The 20,641-nt window shown below is 39.2% G+C and overlaps 1 protein-coding gene across 3 annotated transcripts in view; it reads right to left on the bottom strand.

Moving 5' to 3' along the window:
* The window catches only part of ptpn9a (protein tyrosine phosphatase non-receptor type 9a), a 29,283-nt gene that overhangs the window by 3,293 nt on the left and 5,349 nt on the right, over window positions 1–20,641 (bottom strand). For all 3 annotated transcript variants that reach the window (XM_032545361.1, XM_032545351.1, XM_032545345.1), the window contains 11 exons: window positions 15,497–15,640; window positions 10,110–10,199; window positions 6,825–6,949; window positions 6,482–6,587; window positions 5,372–5,482; window positions 4,959–5,275; window positions 3,125–3,212; window positions 2,361–2,430; window positions 2,172–2,250; window positions 1,938–2,088; window positions 490–697 (listed from right to left, as the gene is read on the bottom strand). In XM_032545361.1, coding sequence (XP_032401252.1) covers window positions 490–697; window positions 1,938–2,088; window positions 2,172–2,250; window positions 2,361–2,430; window positions 3,125–3,212; window positions 4,959–5,275; window positions 5,372–5,482; window positions 6,482–6,587; window positions 6,825–6,949; window positions 10,110–10,199; window positions 15,497–15,640 — 1,489 coding nt within the window. The remainder of the gene's footprint in view (window positions 1–489; window positions 698–1,937; window positions 2,089–2,171; window positions 2,251–2,360; window positions 2,431–3,124; window positions 3,213–4,958; window positions 5,276–5,371; window positions 5,483–6,481; window positions 6,588–6,824; window positions 6,950–10,109; window positions 10,200–15,496; window positions 15,641–20,641) is intronic.

Genomic DNA, 20,641 nt, shown 5'->3' with positions numbered 1-20,641 from the left:
TGGTAAGAACAAACCAAAACTTAGGCAAGAAAGATAAAAAAAAACACCACAAAAATATTTCCACAGTAGAAACTTCTCTAATAAAGAAAACATGCAAAACTATATTCAGATTTTTGATCTTGTCATTTACACATCCTTTACTTACAAAAAACGGACTTCTTTATTATTATATCACATCATTAGTTTACTATATTCCATGCTAAGTTTTTTTTGTTGAAAAAACAAAAAAATTGCCACCTGTAGGTACTTTTGATTGGAAGATTTTGCAACACTGCAAAATGTGAAAGGACGTAATGTTGGAAAATGCACTTCATCTTCCTCACGTTTAAGCCCATGTAGGATGTTTTTATGATCTGTCACTACACATGGCGTGATAAAATAAAGGGTGACTGCAGCTAAAATAATTTCGGATCACAACCTTATCAACATATCAGAAAGCACAATAATGTGACATTGTGAGAAAACCCCCCAACAGTCTCCTGGTCTTACCTGTTCTCCCAATCCCTGCACTGCAGTGGACCACCATCGGCGGTCCCAGTGAGTGGCCAGTCCACTGAGGGCCCAAAGCCTTCACCATTTTCCTTTGTTGCCTCTTCACAGCTCCCAGGAAGTCGATGAGAGTCACCGCTGACGTAGGCACGCCGTAGTCCGGCCAGCTGAGGTACTGGAAGTGACTCACATGTCTCTGCTCACATGTCTGGACAGGTGAACAAAAACACATTAAAATGCTTGAAATGCTTTGGTTACACACTGGGCTTGTAGAATTCAAGGGACTGTGTGACATGTGCTTGAATCAACAGTTTTTATGCTCAATTTGAAGTATTGCAATAGACAAGGTTGAAATGGCAAAATTCTAAATAACAGCCACAATTTTGCAAAAAAAAAAAAAAAAAATTGTACACTTGTCCGAGGTGGTTTTTGGCTTTTCCGAAAAATAGATGATGCGCTAAAGCGGAGATTTAGCGCATACTGGGATTCTGACATAGCGAACGTTTACCTCACATTTACTTCACATTTACTTCACATGATTGATCAGTGGTTTCCTCCAAGGGCTTGGATTGGATTTGCATTTCTTCCTCCACGTCTCAGGATAGTATGTAATGTCGCTAACACTTGTTGACATGACAGAACAATTGCAACTCGCCTGATAGCGTCCTGAAAACGTTTTTTTTTCTGAGACGGATGGTCCATTTTAATTTGCAACCTCTACTTCCTGTTTATTACTACCATGGGTAGCATCAACATCTGATGTGCGCTGTGCATAACCTGGTCGAAACTAGGCTATGCAAACCATCTATTGGAAACTACATTTTACATTTTATTTTATTTTTTGTGACATTTTAAAAGCTTGCTCGAAATTTGCATGACAATTGGATTGAGACCTAGCTATTGTTGGTATTTTTTAATGGATTTAAGTAAATACACAATAACAATGCAGCATGTTGCCAGCAACAAAGTACATAAAGATCCAACTTAAAACTGGAACTTTGCAAAGTGATCTACAGGTCAGAGTTAAATTGTCTAATTAAAATAAAACTACATCAGGAAATTTCATGGTACTGGGCGTAAATTGGCGTAAACAGCAGCCAAACCTTGAAAGACATCCAGAAAGCCTAAGGACCGTTTTTTTCCTAACAAAGATTTCAATAATTGGAGAAACACCTGGCTCCAGAAAGGCCAAGATACTGGTGCAAAGTAATTGTTTTAAAAAGCTCATGTAACACACACTATTAAAAGTTTTTAAAATCTTCTATTTTTAAATCTAAATCAGAAAAGCTCTCTTTATCTGTGAAAACGAGAACAAGCTATGCATCATACGCCATTTTCTCAGCACACAACAGCTTTCAAGTTATAAGAAGTGCTTAGAAATTTCCAGGGATCTATTTGTGCTGTGTTTAGTTAAAGAGAAATCCTACACCCAGAGAAGAAGCGTATACCTCCGTGTTGTGCAGCTCCAGAGTGGTGTGGTTGTAGTGGGTGTGGTGGTCCACCCTCTGGTTCACCACTGCTATGTGGCCGTAGACCTCCTGCCCGCCTTCCTCCAGGGGCCAGTACTGTCCACACTTCCTCCGACTGCCCTCGTCCGTCCTGCGACACCGAGACACGTCAAGAAAACCAAACCTGTCCAAAATTACGAAAACAGAAACTCCTGGGACCCTTTTGGGGGTTACCTTGTTGTCATGACGATCAGAAGCACGTTTTGATCCCAGACCATTCTCCAGAAATCCCCGTAGGTCCTGTCCAGTGGTCCTGTGACGTACAGGGGAGCTTACAGCATGTCTCGCAGAGACAAGTCTAGTTGCATGAAGTAGACTTCAATAAGAAGAAGAACTTTAATTCAAAGCGTCTAGCAGTCCTACCTTGAGTACCAATGTACGCGTTCTTCTGTTTGTAGCCGTCCATGAAGCTTGCGTTGATGTAATCCGATCTCTGAAAGAACAGCAAAGCTCAAAGTTTGGGATATTGATTGCACAATGTGACGTATCGGCCGATGTAGGTCTTTCATTTTTACATTTCACTCTGATATGTTAAAAAACTGGGCTGATGTTTATTTCCATGTTGTTATTCTTGTGGTATGTGGTATTTATTTGGGCATGTGACAAGATTGTGTGATGTTTAACTGAAGTAAAGAAGTAATGACATTAGCGTTGGGGACACAAGATGTTTAGCATTGAGATGCTATTTTAGGCCTGGATAGCTTTGGCTAACTCCACTTAGGACAACTTGAACAACAGTCTGGTCCAGCGTCCCATCAGATTAACCCCAAGTGGGCCTAGTGAAGCGGTTTTGTCATACATTGTTATTTTTTGTGGAGATAGCGAGTGCATCAGATTTACGGGTGCAACAGAAACGTGTAAATGCAAACTTAAAATGTCATTAATTAATCAAAATTAACATGTTAAAATCTCGATCCTAATATGTACGATATACTGGTAAATCCCGGTTATCTTCCTTGTAATAATATTGGCTATTGATATCGGCCCAGATTTTCATATTGGTGCATTCCTAGATTGAATCGATTCCTACAGAGCTGAAAACACACATGAGTTCAGAAGACATGCGGTCTGCTGAAAGAGAGCATTGTATTTCATTTCTGTTTGTTTGTTTTTCAGTCCGACCTTACCTCGTTTCTGCGGGGCTTTAGACGAACTCTCGTTTGGTCAAGGCACAGCACATCGCCATAGCGATTCTTCTCCTGATTGTAGGCCAACCTGTCGAACCAAAGCAACACCAAAGCTCACTACTGACACCTGCTCCTCCTCACTGGTATAGCTAAATTGAACTGTGTAATTGTGAAGTTACAGTGAGCAGATTTCGATTTTCTTCAACAAATAAAACGCTGAAAAAGTGCTTTGACTAAAAAAAACAAACAAACAAAAAACCCTGATTAAATACATTTACTTTTGTGAATGTAATGAGAAAAAAGTGAAAAAATATAAATAGGGGAATCAATAAAAAAACAAAACAGAAAAAGGGGTTCAAGCAGAAGAAGTGTGTTACCTGATGTCATCTAACTTCTGCATCACTGGATTCATCTCATTCATAGCTGCATATGAATTATTCACACTGAGCCAGATATTATTACATCAATTAAATAAATTGCAATGTGATCTATTTGCAGCTAAATGCTTCATATGTCCCTATCAGGAGCAGAGAACTATATTAGTGTATCATAAGGTCTTTTTAATGTCCACATTCATCTAAATGATAGAATATCTTTAAATAAATAGCAGATCTCTGAAGATGACTGTAAATGTCTGGGCTGCACCAATCCCATATTAATGTCTGTATTAGTGCCGATATTGGGGGGAAAAACAAACTACATAGAGTATTGTGACAATGTGCCCGATCCGTAAAGGCAGATCTAGTCAGTCTAATTCTATGCTTTGTACTCTGAGGGACACCATGCTTTATTACTTATTTTACATTATATTTAGAATTTTTGAACCATTTGAGAGAAGGTTTGTTGCATTTCATTTTTGTCAATTTCAGTTTCTCTATTATTTATTTTGCATTGGCTGTTATAATCCTAGTTTCACTGACCGAACTATTTAAAGTTGTTTTTTACATGTTTGACCAAACTTGTGAAGCTGTTGGTGTATTAAAGTGTGCTGTGATGGTGCAGAGTTGTAAGATACATTTGTAATTACACCTAGTCGTCTTTTTAAAATGGATGAATTGGAGAACAGTTTGTGCTGAAACTGTAAGAGTCGTGAAGGTACGGTCACTCATGCAACACGGGCCTGTCCATTACAACTGCCTTTTCAGCAAAACGATGGAAAAACGGCAAAACAATGGAACATCAAAAATGTCCAGGGTTATTATTTGTAAGTGGAAAAGTCATAGGGTGTATAGGGAATAGATAAAAACCACCACAGATTGAATCTTTTCAATTGTTGACAGCCAAATTACATGATTGACAGGAATCCTATAGGATTGTCTGGAATAAGTTTTTTTTTGTTTTTGTGGAGTTTATAATTACGTTAATTTTGTTGTGAATGTGTAATATGTATAAGCTCCTCGGCCTAGTCTGGGCACTTATGAGTATTTTATGTTTGCTCTGTTTGTTTTATTTTTTATTTTTTAATCTATAAATATTCAAATATTAACAAAAAATCGAACTTCAGTACATTTATGTCGGTGTTTAAAAACCCCCAAAACAAAATAATGTTTTAAGCACTTTCTGAATCAAATCTGTATTGGCCGATACTAAACCTCAGATATCGGTATCGGAAGTGAAAAAAGGTGGATCGGTGCGTACCTAGTCCGCACGTGTATCGACTTTGTTGCTATATTTTTCAACTTTTCAGACAAAAATAACAACACAAAAAGTAAGTTAAAAAAAGAAATGGAATCGGGAGGTCAGGCTAGATAAAGACCGTCGATCGGCTGGAAAACTGCAATCGGAGCTTCCCATTAAGCGTAGACAAAGCAGACGTTACTTCAGGACGACTCACTGTGAGCAGTGGAAGGTTCCGGGAGGCGCCTCCCTGCGCAGCTCCTCGTACTCCTGGTAGACGCCCGAGCGCTGCAGCCGGCCCAGGTGCGCCAGCAGCTCCTGCGGCCGCATGGCCTCAGGCCCCGGCACGTGGATGGACGAGTCCTCCAGGGGGATTCCCACCAGCTCATCCACGGGGTCCACCCGGCCGTTCTGACCCGCCAGCAGCTCCTGGTTCCAGCCCGAAGCGTCCAGCGGGAGCAGGCCGCCCAGGTGCTGGGGCAGGCAGTCTCTGGGGAGGTGCTGACGCAGCTCGGCCATTTTCACCATCTGAACCTGGAGTCAGAGTGGGAAACTGGGGATTCGATGACCGAGATTCAATGATCCAGAAGCTAAAAATCCTTCATGATTTTAGTTTGAAGGACGGTTTACCCTCTCCCTCAGTTTCTCCTTCAGCAGCAGGCTGAGCAGATTGTAGGGGACTCGAAACCACACAGGGGCCCCCACAATCAACACCTTCTTCAGCCTGGCAGGGAACGCCCCCTGGTGGACAGAGACAGAACACTTCATATTAAAACTATAGATTTTCTAGACAAAGATTTTCATCTTCAGAAGCTAATTTTTGTGAACAAAACAGCCCAATAAAATCTAGTGAATTATTGCTGTATTGTTATTATTATTGTTACTTAAGGGCAAAAAAAAAGCTATACTTTTTATTTGAAAGACTATAGTTGGCGTCAGTATTGTCAATAGTGTCTTCCAATAACATAATCACCCAAAGACAATTTATAATGTCCTGCCAACTTGTAACAATATGCCCCACTGGGCTTAGCAAGTTTTCTGAGACAAACAATAAAATTTATTGAAATATGGTAAATAAATAACATTCACATCCCTGGGTTTATAGATTAAATTAGTTTGTTGTGTAGTTTGTTTTCATTTGCCATTTGGAAAAGCCTTTATGACCTGGACGACAATTGTAGCACTTGATTTAGCTTTAGTTTGTCTAATTGGGAGGCATTTGTAACACTTCCTAATTGAGTGCCGTGAGAAATGCACTGACTTCAGGTTAATTTGCCCGACTAGTGACCTTCCAGTCACAAAATCAAAAATTGGATAATTTTTCCAATCAGTAAATTCAACCGCATCAGGTCGGGAATAATTTTCAGATAAGGCGCTGTAACTAGGGAAACAATACAAAAAAACAATGAAAACTATATCAGAGGAAACACAAATATGAAAGAAGCTGCTAAACATTTTGAGAAATTGTTCAGGCTGCAGGAGAGCGAGAGAGAGCAAGACATTCAGTATTCTATTTTCCTTTTGGAGGCAGGAAAATACATCTGAAGACCATTTAGATGGCAGCAAAACACCTTTGTTATATCTTTTTATAAGAGAAATCAGAATCTGTGTCATCCGCAAGAACCGGACATCAAAAATAAGTTACCAAATTTTGACTGTTGCCTCCCGAACAAAGCAGATTTGACCTAATTTTTTGCATTGTGGCCATTCGATTTAAACCAGTGAATCAGCGATTCCAACCTTGAGCAGATTGAGGATCTTCTTGCTCAGATCCAGCTCGAAGTTGGTGTAGTTGGAACCCGCCATGTCGTAGATGAACACCAAGCCATTCCTCTGGGTCTCAAAGCTGATGAGAGTAAAGAGAAATCTGCATGTTTTCACATGGTACACCGAAAAGGTGAAGCCATCTATGTTTGAAAAATGTAAATGTGCACCTTTTTTTTTGTCAAAACACAATTTTAGAAGTGATTGGAATAACGTAGTGAGCAAGCATTTAATTGAAGGGAAAAATCAGAAATCTGTCTCTTTGAGCAGAAAAGATTCTGCAATCAAAAATCAGAATTTCTGGTGGTGGTGAGGTCACCTTTCTACGGCCCGGTCCAAAAGGTAGAAGAGAGCCTGGAGCACAACATGGTTGCCTGTCTTGTTGGGATGATGAAGCTTGGCTGTGTACAAAGCGATGGAGGCTCCTGTCGGGTCCCGGACACTCTGAAAACGGAGAATATCAACAAATAAGAAACATTTAATCTAATCTGGATCACAGATTTTGGATTTGTATTTATTCAGCCGCTCCGTGTCAATACTTTGTAGAACCAACTTTCACTTCAATTACAGCCTGCAGCTTTTTCCCTTGGGGGAGGCTGGGGGGTCTCTACCAGCTTTGCTCATCTAGAGACTGACATTTATCCCCATTCTTCTTTGCAAAAACAAGAATTAAGTCATAATATTATGACAATAAATTGATATTAGCAGGATAAAAAGACACTATTACCAGAAGGAAGTTGTAAAATTGATAGAAAAAGTTGCAAAGCTTTGATAATATAATCAAGATCTGACGTGAGCAACTCATCTCATCTGTGGTTCGTTCATCGAAACAGACGCAGCCATTTGCAAAGATTGTTTCAAAGTCCTGCTACTGATAATAATTTGGTGCTGATGTGTTAAACAGATTAATTATGTTTATTTGTAAAACAGATACCAAAATATAACTTCACAAGATGCTTCACGTTCCTCATTTTAAGTTCTTATTTTTTGTGTGGGAGTTATCGTAAAATTACTACTTCATTTTACTAATATTACAACTTTATTCTGGTAAGATAAATCTATCTTCACTATATCACTGCTATTTCATCTTTAATGTCATACAAATTATTTCTTGTATCCCTATGACCATTTTGGCAGTATGACTTTATTCTCGTGACATTACAACTTTTTTTCTCACATTATTGCGACTTTATTCTCATATTATTTCGACTTATTGTCGTACTACTTTGTTCTTATCCTGTGATGGTGCCTCTCTGGTTAGTTCCTCTCCTTGCTCAGCCGTCTTTCAGATGGTGGACTGAATATTACTCAGAGATGTAGCTGTCACAGAAAATGCAGGTGTGAAAACTTTTGCGAGGTACAACAGCAGCAGAACCACGATTTGGATTTTCGGCCAAAAGCTCGTGCTTTCTCGTCGACAACACGAAACATGTCGACAAGTGTTGCTTTGTTTGGTTTCATCCTGACCAACACCCCAGATCAAAGCGACCACCGGGGGGCAGTACGGTTCACAGAGTGTGTGTGTGGGGGGGAGGTGGGGAGAAAGGGCGGTCAACAACAATCACCATCAATATAAAGATCCTTTAGGTAGCACACCTCCATCTTGGTTGATTTCTTTTTTTCCACTTTGCACCCCTAACAGCGCCGCGGTGCCACTCCGCCGACCGGAGCGCTCCTTTCTGTACGTGAATTATCGTGTTCTCTCTTTGGCACGGGGGCTAAAAATACATCAGACAGGATATGAATCCTGCTGCTGAGGCTGGAGGACTCAGACGTCAGACCAGAGGATGTGCAGTATCAACGCCACTGTGGCGCGTCAGAGAGGGGAAGGAAGAAAGGGAAGGCAGGAAAAGTAGCGGGAGGGAAGGCTTATCTTTCTTTCTTTTTGTTTGTTTTTTTTGTTTGGTTTGTGTCTGCGGGCACATGACGACTGACAGGATAAACTTATCTGGCAGTTTAAAGCCGGTTAAGACCTGTGGAAGCATTATGTGCATCATAAATTCAGATGCTCCATAAAGAACATTATGTGATAAGGTTCCATCCTCCATATCACATATCACACAGGGATTCAGAAACCCTGCAATAAACATGCTGCTGGATTTCACCTGGCAGCTGTCGGTGGTGATTAGTATTCACACCCTTTTGATTTCAGGTCACAACTGTGAACTCCACAGCATTTTGTAGAGGTGGCGGCGGGATTTGATGTGAACGTTTTCTGATCCGCCTAAAAAGAATTTGAACTTAATAGTAAGCAGGTATCCGATGTTTGTTAGGGAACATCAGTTTTTTCGCAATTCAGAGATTGTGGAAATTTATGCAAAATGTTTATTTTGCATTGCAAATTTCCCCCCCAAAAAACAGTCAAAAACATTTGAGTTTAAGTTACAGAGACATCCCACCTGCAGGTGGCAGTATTTTCTATTTGTACAATGCTGCTACCTCAGCCTCACTTAATGTCATCTTGCAGCTACGCAACGTGTCGATCTCAGATACGGCACGTAACAAAAAGTCACGTTTACAGTCATAAGTAAGCACAAATATTGCTAAATTCTTTCCAAATATCTCTAAATATTTCTCAAGTGAGACCAAGATGTAACTTTTTGGCCTGAATGGAAAACCATATATATGATGGCTCTTGATAATTTAGCTAAAAAAAAGTCTTGAACCAACAATTGAAAAAAATATATTTATATAGATACACCGAATGCAGATTTTAGCTGTTTTCTTAATCGTTTGTTGTTGTTTTTTTTGCATGGAATAAATATATTTCATACAAAAATCTGTGGTTGCATTTCTCTTGATCACATAGTTGTGCAATTTGAGATTTTGAAAATTAATTTTCTTGGTGGAAACACAGCAATTTATTTTTTTCACTGAAAAGTTTTGACGCTAGGATGAGGTGGGTGTTTTTTTGGCTGCATCAAAATCAACTTATTTAGCAAAATTGCAATGGAAAAACTTTTTCCGCATCACGTGGGTCACATGATCAACAACTGGATGTTGCCACTGGTGCAAACCATAAAGAAGAAGATAGGAAGTAGTTTGGAGGATGATTTTTAATGATTGACTGCGTGGACAGACGTATTCACGTGCGATTCTAATTGCATTTCTTTTTTAATGAAAACGCAATTTCAAAATTGTGCTTTTTCGTCATTAGCGAAATATGGACAAAGTTTGGCGTACATTTGTAACAGAAACGTAGCTAGTCATATATATTATTGTTGTCTCATCATCATGTTGGAAACTAAGTCCCTTTTTTTTGTTCACATCATTTTAAAACATTTTTTTTTTTAGCAACCCTCTTTTTGTAAATGTTTTATAATTTTCTTTGTTTTCAAAACCTAAAACCAGACATAAAATGGTGGTTCTTTAAAAATAACCACAAATTTTGTAATGGACATTTTTATTCAATTTTTTCTGGTTGCCTTTTCACAAAACTTTATGCAACATTTATGGCTCTAAACGAGTACAAAAACATCTCTGGTTTCTGAAAGTTGCGAGGTTTCGCCACCCAGTCTGACTGACTTTGAGCAATATTATAAAGAGAAATCTGACTCTTATCAGTTAATACAGGCGTTTAAAGGAAAAAAAACAACATTCTTACCAACACTGTGAATTTTCCACTGAGCAGCTCGGAGCGCAGCGGCTCTTCCTGAGGCTGCAGTCTGACGATCCCTTCTTTAAGACGCGTTTCCTGAAGACGAACAGATCAAAAGGGAGCAAGGTGAAGTCAGCCTGCTGGGAAGCCAGAGGAGCTGAATTCCTCTGCGTGAACAATAGAGCCGCAGCAGGAAGACCCGTGTTATTTCTAGCTGGAATCTAGGAAACCCTGGAGTGATCACGTGGAGGTTCCTTCAACCTGATCTTAAGGTGCTTGGACTAGGTCGTTGAAATCTACCTTGAGTTTTACATTTAAATAGATGAAAACAAAGATTAGGGACTCTCATCTTGGTTTCTGCAGACTAAAATGTCATGATGATGACGATAACATTAACAACTTTTATTCTCTACATACACTCATCTTATATATCATTGCAATCTGACAAGACACAAACTTAGACATTAACATGGACCGAAATAAATACGATCAAAGCTTAAATTAGTTTTTTTTAGAGAGTGGGACACAAAGCATGATCAATTAAACGTAAAATCATGAAATATAAGAAAGTTTGATTTTATTCTGCTTACCTAAAGGAGAAAAAAACATGTCACTCAACATTAACCTAACTCTCATCCATTCTCTATAAATACACACAAACTGATCTTCAGCTGGTTCCCAAGTGATTTTTATTGAACCTTTAAGTGTCCGGAAATCACAAAGATGAACCACCGAGACATTTTCATAAAACAGATAAAATCCTAGATTTAAAAACAAGCATACATTACACCATCATATTAATGTTTAAATTCAGAAATACTTCATCTCAAAGGGAAATTTTGATGTTGTCACGCATAATTTCATCATCAGCTGACGGCAAGCTCTGCTAATCCACCTCATTTGCTTTTGCCGCTTCATTAAATCTCCGTCTGGACGACTTTTTTTTTTTTTTTTTTTTTTAATTTATCCGGTGTCGTAGTTCAAGTGTTATTTGATGTTTGAAGATGCTACTCAGCTGCTCCAAGTTGTAGGGGGCAGAAAATCCTCTGTTGCTATAGTTACGCATTATAACAACAATCCTTGCACCTGTTCCACATCCAAACCCAGAGGGAATGACTCAACTACATATTTCTGAACAAAAGTATACAAAAAGTACCAAATCAGAACTGATGTAACAGAACATTTAAGTAGCATGCTTTCAGGCTGGCTACTCCTGGTACATATTTGGTAACAATTGGTGATCAATGCAATGCAATGCAAAAAAAAAAAAAGAAAAGAAAAAAGTAAAGTCATCAAGAAACTACAATTAAGTTGCTTCATTGCCACAAACTTCACAGTTTAAATAAAACCTTCTAGATGAGATGTTAACACTGAAATCCAGTTTTTTTTCCTAGTGGTTGGATACACTGATGTTCGCTTGCTCAGACTGATCTGTCGGCCCATGACTCGGTACAAGTGCTGCGTTAAAGGGACTTCGGTGTCGAGGTGAGAGATTAATCCTTTCTAAAAGGTCAAAGTTTTCATCATTGCGCCATCCTGTCAGGTCTGGAAACTGTCTGAGCTGCAGAGCCTCTCCGCATTTTGTCACATCATAACCACAAACTTTCAGGGGGGTTTCTTAGAGGTTTATGTGATAGACCAAAAGCAAATTAGCACTTCAATGTGAGGTGGAAAGAACTAATAACAAATAAGAATCTTTAAAATTACAGTGTGAATTTGTGTTCAGCCTCACTGAGTGAATACTATTTAGAACTACCTTAAGGTGCAGTTACAGCTACAGGCCTGTAGGGGGTGTCTTTACCAGCTTTTTGGGTGTAAATGCTGATATTTTCTGTCCGCCATTCTGTTTTGCAAAATAGCTCAAGTTCAGTTAGATTGGATGGAGACTGTGACCAAGTCCATCTGATTGGATTCCAGTATAGGCTTTGACTGGGTCATTTCAATGCTTGAAAAAGGTTGAAGCTAAATGTTTACTTTTTTGTATATGGGCACCATTTTGATCTTAAAAACTAACAAAAAAATGGTTTCATATGAGTAGAGGGCATTTTTCTACAAGTCTGCTATCTAATGTAAATTGCTTGTGACAAACTGTCATTGGGACAATTTTTCTCTTCTTCTTGCCTGTCTACCGTAACGGAGTTGAAACATGCTCTCACCAGAACCAAATATGGAGGAGCACCATTTATTTTCTATGCTCCACTAATCTGGAACAAACTTCCAGAAAGGTACAAAACTGCCGAAACGCTGAGTTCCTTTAAATCAAGGCTAAAAATCTGCCTATATAGTGTTGCATTTGATAAATAATGACTTGAACATTGATTATTATATTTGATGTATATTTCTTTGATGACTTTGATGAGGGCATTTGACAAAATATGTTTGTTTTATAATTCATTACCATATTACATGGTCTCCACATGTAATATGGTAATCAAGTCAAATTCAAGACCTTCTTAGACCTTTTTCAGACCATTGTGAATTAAATTTATGACCTGTAGCAATGCAGACTATTCAAAAGAAAATTGCATATTTTATGTAGTAGTAGTATCAAGCTTTTTTGCACAGAACGGGTTCAAAACAGAAGTGAGCCAGTGGCAAAGACAAATTGGCGATAAATTTAAACTTACCAATGACAGACACAAAAAAGCTAGCTAGCAAGGGTTTATTAGCAGCTCATTAGCGGTAGCCTCAGCCACCTTGAGTTATAAAAACCGAATGAAGATGTCTGCATGCCACTCAAACGTTTGCCTAACAGAAATGTCCCACAGAAAAAATAAATTAGAATATTAAATATTCCTGCCATGATAGCATCTAAGACCTGTGGTTAATGTATTCAAGGCCAACTTAGGCTACATATTTTGTAACACATTTTAGACATTTTAAGGCCGCAATTTTAGGTACATGAATTTAAGACTTTTCAAGGACTCCCTGATATGCTGTTTTTACGGTCTAAAGCCCTTTGAACTGCCTTGTTGATGAAATGTGCTATACAAATAAAACTGCCTCAACTTCTGTTGGGCATTCAAAACCTCTCCACAACTTTTTTCCCCCTGACATGTCTGTTATTCATTGACATATTTTTGGGGACTGAACACAAATGCCAGACTTTTAATATTTTTATTGGTCTACTTATATTTTTACACTTTTCGTTCGCACCCTATTAACCTTCCACCAATATTATGCATCAAACGAGAGTTAATGCTGACTGAAGAAAATGACTCAATCACTGAGATCATCAAATAAATAAGGAACTAGGAGTTTGATCACCACGTTCCACTTTGATGGTGGGAAGATCACCGGATATCTTAACCCGTTCTGCTTGTCACTTTTGATTTCACAAACTCAACTCATCTCGCCCTCCTGCGCACACACACACGCACACACCCATCCACGTATGCATACACGGTCGCACTACTTCACAGTGTCCCTACAGCAGAGACGGACACGCCCGGCTCCGATAGACGTGCTAAGATGTGTGGAGTCGTACGTTTCTTAATGCTCCTCTTCTCTCCCAGGGAGGTGGCTGAGAACACGGCAAGCAAACAAACAGGAAGCTGAAAAAAGGAGAAGATCAGCAATACTCGGTTCAGATGCACAGCTGTTGTTCATCTGTTACGCCTCAAAAAAAAAAAAAGAAAGTCCAGAAAAAACAAACAAAAAATCCCATATTCCGTTTCCATCCGTCTCTTTTATTTGGACACGGTTCCTTTACGTCGATATTGTTTGACTGCATGCTCAGTTCCTTTTGACAACACAAGTAGGATTTGTTCACGAGTGCTTCGGTTCTCCGTAAAGTCAAAAACGCCTCTTGGAATATCCCTCTGATGATGAGTCGGCGTGAGACCGTGTTCCTGGGAATGTTGCACTAGTCTTCATTTTCAATGAAAACGGCTTTTGTGTTGCCGTTTGCTGCGAACGATGCGGATACTACGCACCAACTTTCCTCAATCAATAAAGCAGGCCAGTTTTATGCTTTCAGCTCTACTGCACTGAAAGCTGCATGACAGTAAAAGTAGCATGAACTCGATCACCTTTATTAACAGAGAATAAATATGTCAACATTATTCCAGAAGCTTGTTGATGCCCATACCTCAGATGTTGAACTTAAGTTCATTTTAAATAAAAAAAATATTGTCTTCACCCCAAAGGGAAATCACATGTTGTAATAACTCCTACCAAAGTATCTTAAAAGAGTCGTTGTGGATGGCCTCTGACTAGGGCTGGACAATAGATCAATAACATTATAGATCGCTATAGACAGTTGATCAATATGAATAGGTAATGCATTCATTTCAATCCAGAACCGTGCAGCATTCTGGGGGATGTAGGCAGAGGAAAAGCTTTAGTTGCTCAACCTCTCATGTCCAGCTAAGCTAGGCTAGTGGCATCAACTAACTAACTCACTATTTGGTTACCTAGAAACAACCTGTTGCACAGCAGCAGTTTAAGGCTTCTCAGAGCAACGCTGGTAAAAACATTGTTAAAGGGTTAATGGAGGAGCCATGTTGTGAGGAAGTTGTGATGACTTCCTGAAGGCGGAGTTTCAGAAAGAGCAAGACTTTCTTAAAGAGACAGAGTGCCAATTTCAGGCCCAAGTCAAATTTCTAAAATATATGTAGCATTTTTATAACAAAAAATTAACATAGTTACTTGATAGTGCCATTTTATAACATAATGTGCCAGGGAAAATAACTTTTACCTTTATTTAACGAGGTAAGTTATTAAGAACATTTTCTTATTTACAATAATGACCTGATGGAGGGAAGAACACAAAGGCAATAATCTTTGTGTTTGGATCAACGATTTACTGATTAGTATTCAACAAAAATTAGACAACTATGTTTCGTTTCATTAAAAATTTTATGTATATTACTGAGATCAAACTGGAAAAACAAACATTTATTTAGATATGTTTGTGACCTGCGGATGATTTCAACTTAACAATTTTGACCCCATGGCAAAAATGTTTGGACACAACTTTACTAGATCAAATTACAAAGGCTTCCATCTACCCACTAAACCTTCGTCTCTGAGAAAAAGAAGTTATGTAAATATTTTTTATTACAAAATATTTAAGGATGAATCCACCTGACATTTTTTGTTTTATTTTAACAGATCCATATGAGTTTTACAGGAACACATTCACAATTTTGATGTGCAATCATAGTAGAGCAGCAACTGCAGAAACATTTCAGACTAGGGATCTTTGTCTGGCCTTAAACCACAAAAGGAAACTGAACTAAAGTAAATGTTATTCACAGCAAAGAGTTTTGATGCTCGTCCAACTAATCGTTACTCCTTATCGACAAAATCCAGGGCTGGCAAGTTCAGCTGGAAGCAGATGCTTTAAGCACATGATGACACATCAGGTTAGCAGCGTCCCTATCCCTTACCCTGTAATTGTGGAAGAGCTCAATGGCGCGGAGGACGTCAAACTTGCGAGCCATGAGAAACTTGACGGCCAGTTCCCTGGACAACGGAGACACTCCATGCTGACTGGTCCACTTGTTGATTTCCTCTAGAAACTGCCTGGTGGCCTGGAAAGGACACGGAGAGGACGTCAGTGAGTTTGAGCTCTCCCAGTCGGAGGGTCAAGCAGGGCAGGAAGTGAAACTGTACACACGCCCACGCACGCACACACACACACAGAGACACACACAGTCTGAGGAAAAACGTGGAATGGATAGACGGCTTTAAGTTTGCGACTGAAACAAAGCCGTAGACGCAAATAGTCTTTATAAGCAAATATAAAAAGGCAATACGAAAACCACATATGTGCATAAAAAGACTTCTACACAAGCATTCAGCTCGTCTCCATGAACAACATTAGATGTTTCTGCTCGTCTTTTATCACATTCTGACTCTTGGAACACAACAAGACGTGTTTTTTGAGGCACCATATCCTTTTAATTCACCAAGTTGCACTGGGATTTATTTTTTACAATACTATGACATGGAGACACTTGATTGACCAATGACTATTACTCACTGATGACGTCACATTTGACAGATTTTAGATATTTCAAAATAAATTAACTAAAAATGAGTGGAAGAACGCATTTCATTAATCTGTACGAGTTTTGTGCTTTTCTGCCACACAGTGACAACTATTTTGATAGAATTTTCCTATGAAGACTTTCTTAAAACCTTTTCTAAAAGCAGTCCAAATTTTAATCGATCCACCTAAAACTGTTTTTTCCAGCCCGTCGTTTTCAAAAGAAACCTGGCCAATCTGACAGCATTACCTACTGCGTTTTGGATTGTTAGCATGGGTGCAAGAATGTCCTGGTGTGTAAAGCAGAGTAGGTTTGTGTGCAGACAAGGTGTGTGTGTTTTAGCATTTCTCATGCCCATTTTTCCATCAAATACCACATTGCCAGGACCCACTGCACCATAGGAATCAGTGCTATGTTAAAGTGTCAGGCTAGGTTTAGCGTAAATTGAGTATAGGTTAGGTACTGGGTTGGGAATAGGCTAGAGAATGTAATAAAAAATGAATGGACGTCAATGCAAAGTCCTTGTGAAGACAAAAAGACGTGATATTTGTGTGGGTGCTAATTTGTACAAAGTTGTTTGAATCGTGAGAAAGGATCAGATCCATAACCGACCTTTATTTTACTTCAGCAGTGAAAAATAAATCCCCAAAAACTCTATAAACTGTGGAAGTGGGTCAGAATATTCCTTTACAATGTAAAGTTCTTTCACCCATGCAAGCTTTACATTTAGCGTGTTTTCACACCAGATGGTCCGCTAGACTCGGTTTGATCGATGCGGTTCACTTTCACACTGCACTGCTTCAAACAAGCCAAACACCTTTGAAACACCTGTTCACCTCCTCGCCTGTGGTGGTGCTGCACTAAGAACAACTGAAGGAAATGACACAAAAACGTCTGAAGAAGAAAAATGTTGAGTAGCGTCAGATTTTAGCGGTTGTAGAATTTCTCTTTTGTCGCTGGTAAAAGACCCCGAGCCATTTGTCCCACTAGTGTTTGACTTGTGTGTTTGTTTTGGTCGTATTCACCCAGAATGCTCTGCACTATAGTACAATTCCTGCTCTTGGAGTCGCATATGCATTTATTTCAACCAAACCAAGGCCTAGCTTTTCCGGCGGACCAGAGTATTAACAGGGCTGACAGTAGACATTTAGGGGCTTTTCAATTAAATGCATATTCAGGTCCTAACTATATTACATCCCAAAGAGTAAGCCTGTCAGCACACAGTGAATCCTCAACAGGCTGCAATGGGAGGCTTTGAAACGTCGGGCTTTGAACACAGGGTTTCACTTCTCCACTTAGGCGCAGCAGCATCAGCGAGGCTCGCACTGAAGAGAGGAAGTCAGGTTCTGGGAATCGTTGGCTCTTTAGGAAGACAAAACGATCACTGACGGGAGCTGAGGCCAAAGACAAGATGCCAGTGTCTCTCCTCGGAAAGCCGGTGCTTTCAGAGGCGGCGGGGCCGGCAGCTTCCTGCTCTGTTCAGATGCCTTGGCATGTGAGGGATGAAGGCTGATTGCACCTGACAGGGCAGAGGTACCCCTTAATATCCGATACTCACGAGAAAATGAGAGCGAGAGGATAGAGGGATGTGCTCTGAACTTTGGACTTAGGAGAAGGAAATTGCACAATAAAGCGACTAATGTTCCCGTAACAAAAATGAGAAACTTTAGAAGGAAAAATGGGTAGAGAATAGATCACTGAATGACATGTTTATGGGAAAAGCTTGCACACTGCAGTCGCAAAGGAAATGACACTTTGGCCCATCTGTTTATTGGTAACGCTTCATTTGATTTTACTGAATGAGACTTGTATTCAGATAAAATCCTCACAATGTAGAAAATTACCTTCAGATTGGATTACTTTCTTAATATTAATCCAATCAGTTGACAGATTGGATTAATGTTAGTCAACATTAATACATAAATGCTGACTAAATTTGAAGTTTAAAAACTAATTATGAGATTATATATATGTTTATTGTTAGAAATCCTTAGTTGTCTAAACCTACAGATTTAGATAAACATTTTTGATTGGCTGTTGACGATGATTGGCTAATTTTCATCTCAGTCGGTATTTACTGGTCACCTGAAGACCTGAAACCCCAAATTCTGACTTTTTCACCGTGGATGCTACTAAAGGAAGAACACTTAAAGCTAGCCATTTTGAGTAGCAGTAAGTAGTTTAACAATGAGGTTCGCAAAAGCACATAAGAGGATAAAGGAAAGTATACATTAAAACATTCAGGCTGCAAGATAGTGAGAGAGGGCAAGACTTTCAGCAGACACCAGAAAGGCAAGATTAGATTCTCCATGTGGAAAATGCCATTTTAGTAATGCTAGCTAAAACAATATCCAAGTACTTGGTCTTTGTCTTAGTCAAATAAAATCAGGTTTTCCAGAGACTCCTTGCTAATATCACCTCTCTTTATATGGATAATGTAAGGCTGACCACTGCTGGAAGGCTTTGGTTCTGTCTTCTTATGATGTACTTATTATTGAGAATATGGATTTAGCAAAAACTGGCAGCTAAAAATGGTATAAAAAAAAATAAAATAAATTGAAAGTCAGAAACAAAATTCTGATGTGTGCATCCTTTATTATGGACATATCTAGAAGTCCACTTTGTTACAACATGTCTGATTCAAGAGAAGGTTTTCACAAGTCAGCCATTCGTTTGATGCAGGTGGCTTTCTTTTTGTTGAAGTGTCAATACTACCGTGTTACATTTTTACAGAACAGCCTTCCAGCTCCAAGCTGCGATCCACCGTCCCCCCCCCCCCCCCCCCTTTTGCACAATCCACTTTTGTTTGGTATTTAAACACCAGGCCATATCCTCTGGAACGGCATTTGAGGATGAACCAGTTTGTTTTTACTGTAGTTTTCGCTGGACTGCAGTGGAGGACTCACTGCGGAGGAGTGACTTATCCAACTCCTGGAGGATGCCATAAATATTTCCCTGACTTGCTCTAGTTCTCAAATGGCTGGAAAAGCTTCTTCCCCTCTCCTCTCCTTGAACTTTTTCAGGAATCACTTTAAAGCACCAGGTTCCAGCTAACTGTGACTGCTGCAGCCTGAGAGATTTTGTGTGTGGTCTCAAGCCATTATGAATGCCAACTGAGGCATTTTAAGATCGAAGTTTGCAGCCTTCCAGCACAGAGATGACATTACATAATCCAGTTTGTTGAGAGAGTTGTTCATTGAAGCCACTTTTTTAGCCTACTATGGTTCACATTATTCACAGTCCAGTATGAACTGAGAACCTGATGGTATGTTTTTCCTTGCAAAAACATGAAGCTGAACAAACTGCTATTACATTGCCACCATCTGGATATAAATTTGTAGCAGTTATAGACATAATGAGGGAGAAAGACCATGGGTACATTTTCAGAACTTGTCGGCTATTTAATGAAAATGACATACTATAAAGCAACATCAATATTATGCATTTTCAAACCTGTCACTAAAAACACCAGAGAGTTATAAATGAGTAATTCGTGTTAGCTGCCCTGGTTGTAGTAGGGTGGTTAATTCACCTTCAGACATGCTAACTATTGTAACCTGTTTGAAACTTTAGTTTCAAAACAATTCTGCCTGCTCATCTGGTGTTATTATTTTGTTTATTTCAAAGGGACACTGTACATTAACCAATAAATAGTAAAGGTGTCAGGGTTTGCCAAAAGGCTAGTTTACGTGTGGCTCTTTTTTGCTAGCAGAAAAAACCCCCCATCCAAACAGCAACCTGAGCTAACGTTTAGCCATATCTAGCTATTGCTTCTTTAGAGAGACTTGAAGGCTCGAAACAACAGTTTAGAGGAAGAACAGTGCTACTGTACTGGTTACAAAAGAGTGCTTAAAACTTCAGCATCTCCGGCATTTCATTAAGACTAGCTTCAGGGCACAAACACACAGGTAAAACAGGTTGTCGAGTTCAAAAACACCCGCGCCCGCACGGGATCATTTCCAGAAATGACTTTTTCTAAAAACACCAGAGTTAAACACAGAGAATGGCACAGAAAGCTATTTTTACGCCGCCCAGAACTGAAAGTTTTTCTAATCATGTAGTATGATTAGCATAAAGCCTCCAAACAAAGTTAGCAGTAAACAGAACACGAAAACAAGAATGACAAGAAACAAAGCACAGGTGACGTCTTTTGTAAACTTTTTGTTAACGCAGAATTTTAAATGCACAATCAGGAGTATGCAAACAGCCGTTGTTATGTGTGACGGTTTAACGCATATGGTGCATTTGGGGTTGTAGGTCAGGATATGTTACAGTTTTCACAATAGTGGCATTTTAGCTGCCCACATTAATACGCAAGAGTAAAATTTGAACTCTGAACTCTATTTAAAAAAAACAAAAAAAAACGCTTGGAGACCCCTAAAACGTGGTTTCCATATAAACATGGGGCACAAAGTTTAAAACTTGTCCCTTTTGTTATTATTTCCTATGCTGCTTTTGCATTCTTTTTAAAAATCCTAACCATGCAAAATAAAAACATTGTCACAAATATACAAAAAAACCAAAAACATTCATACAGAGCCA

The sequence above is a fragment of the Xiphophorus hellerii genome, chromosome 2 (genome assembly GCF_003331165.1).
Source record: "Xiphophorus hellerii strain 12219 chromosome 2, Xiphophorus_hellerii-4.1, whole genome shotgun sequence".
Classification (NCBI taxonomy): domain Eukaryota; kingdom Metazoa; phylum Chordata; class Actinopteri; order Cyprinodontiformes; family Poeciliidae; genus Xiphophorus; species Xiphophorus hellerii.
The sequence above is the reverse complement of the archived record's forward strand: the minus strand, read 5'-3'. Positions and strand labels throughout refer to the sequence as shown.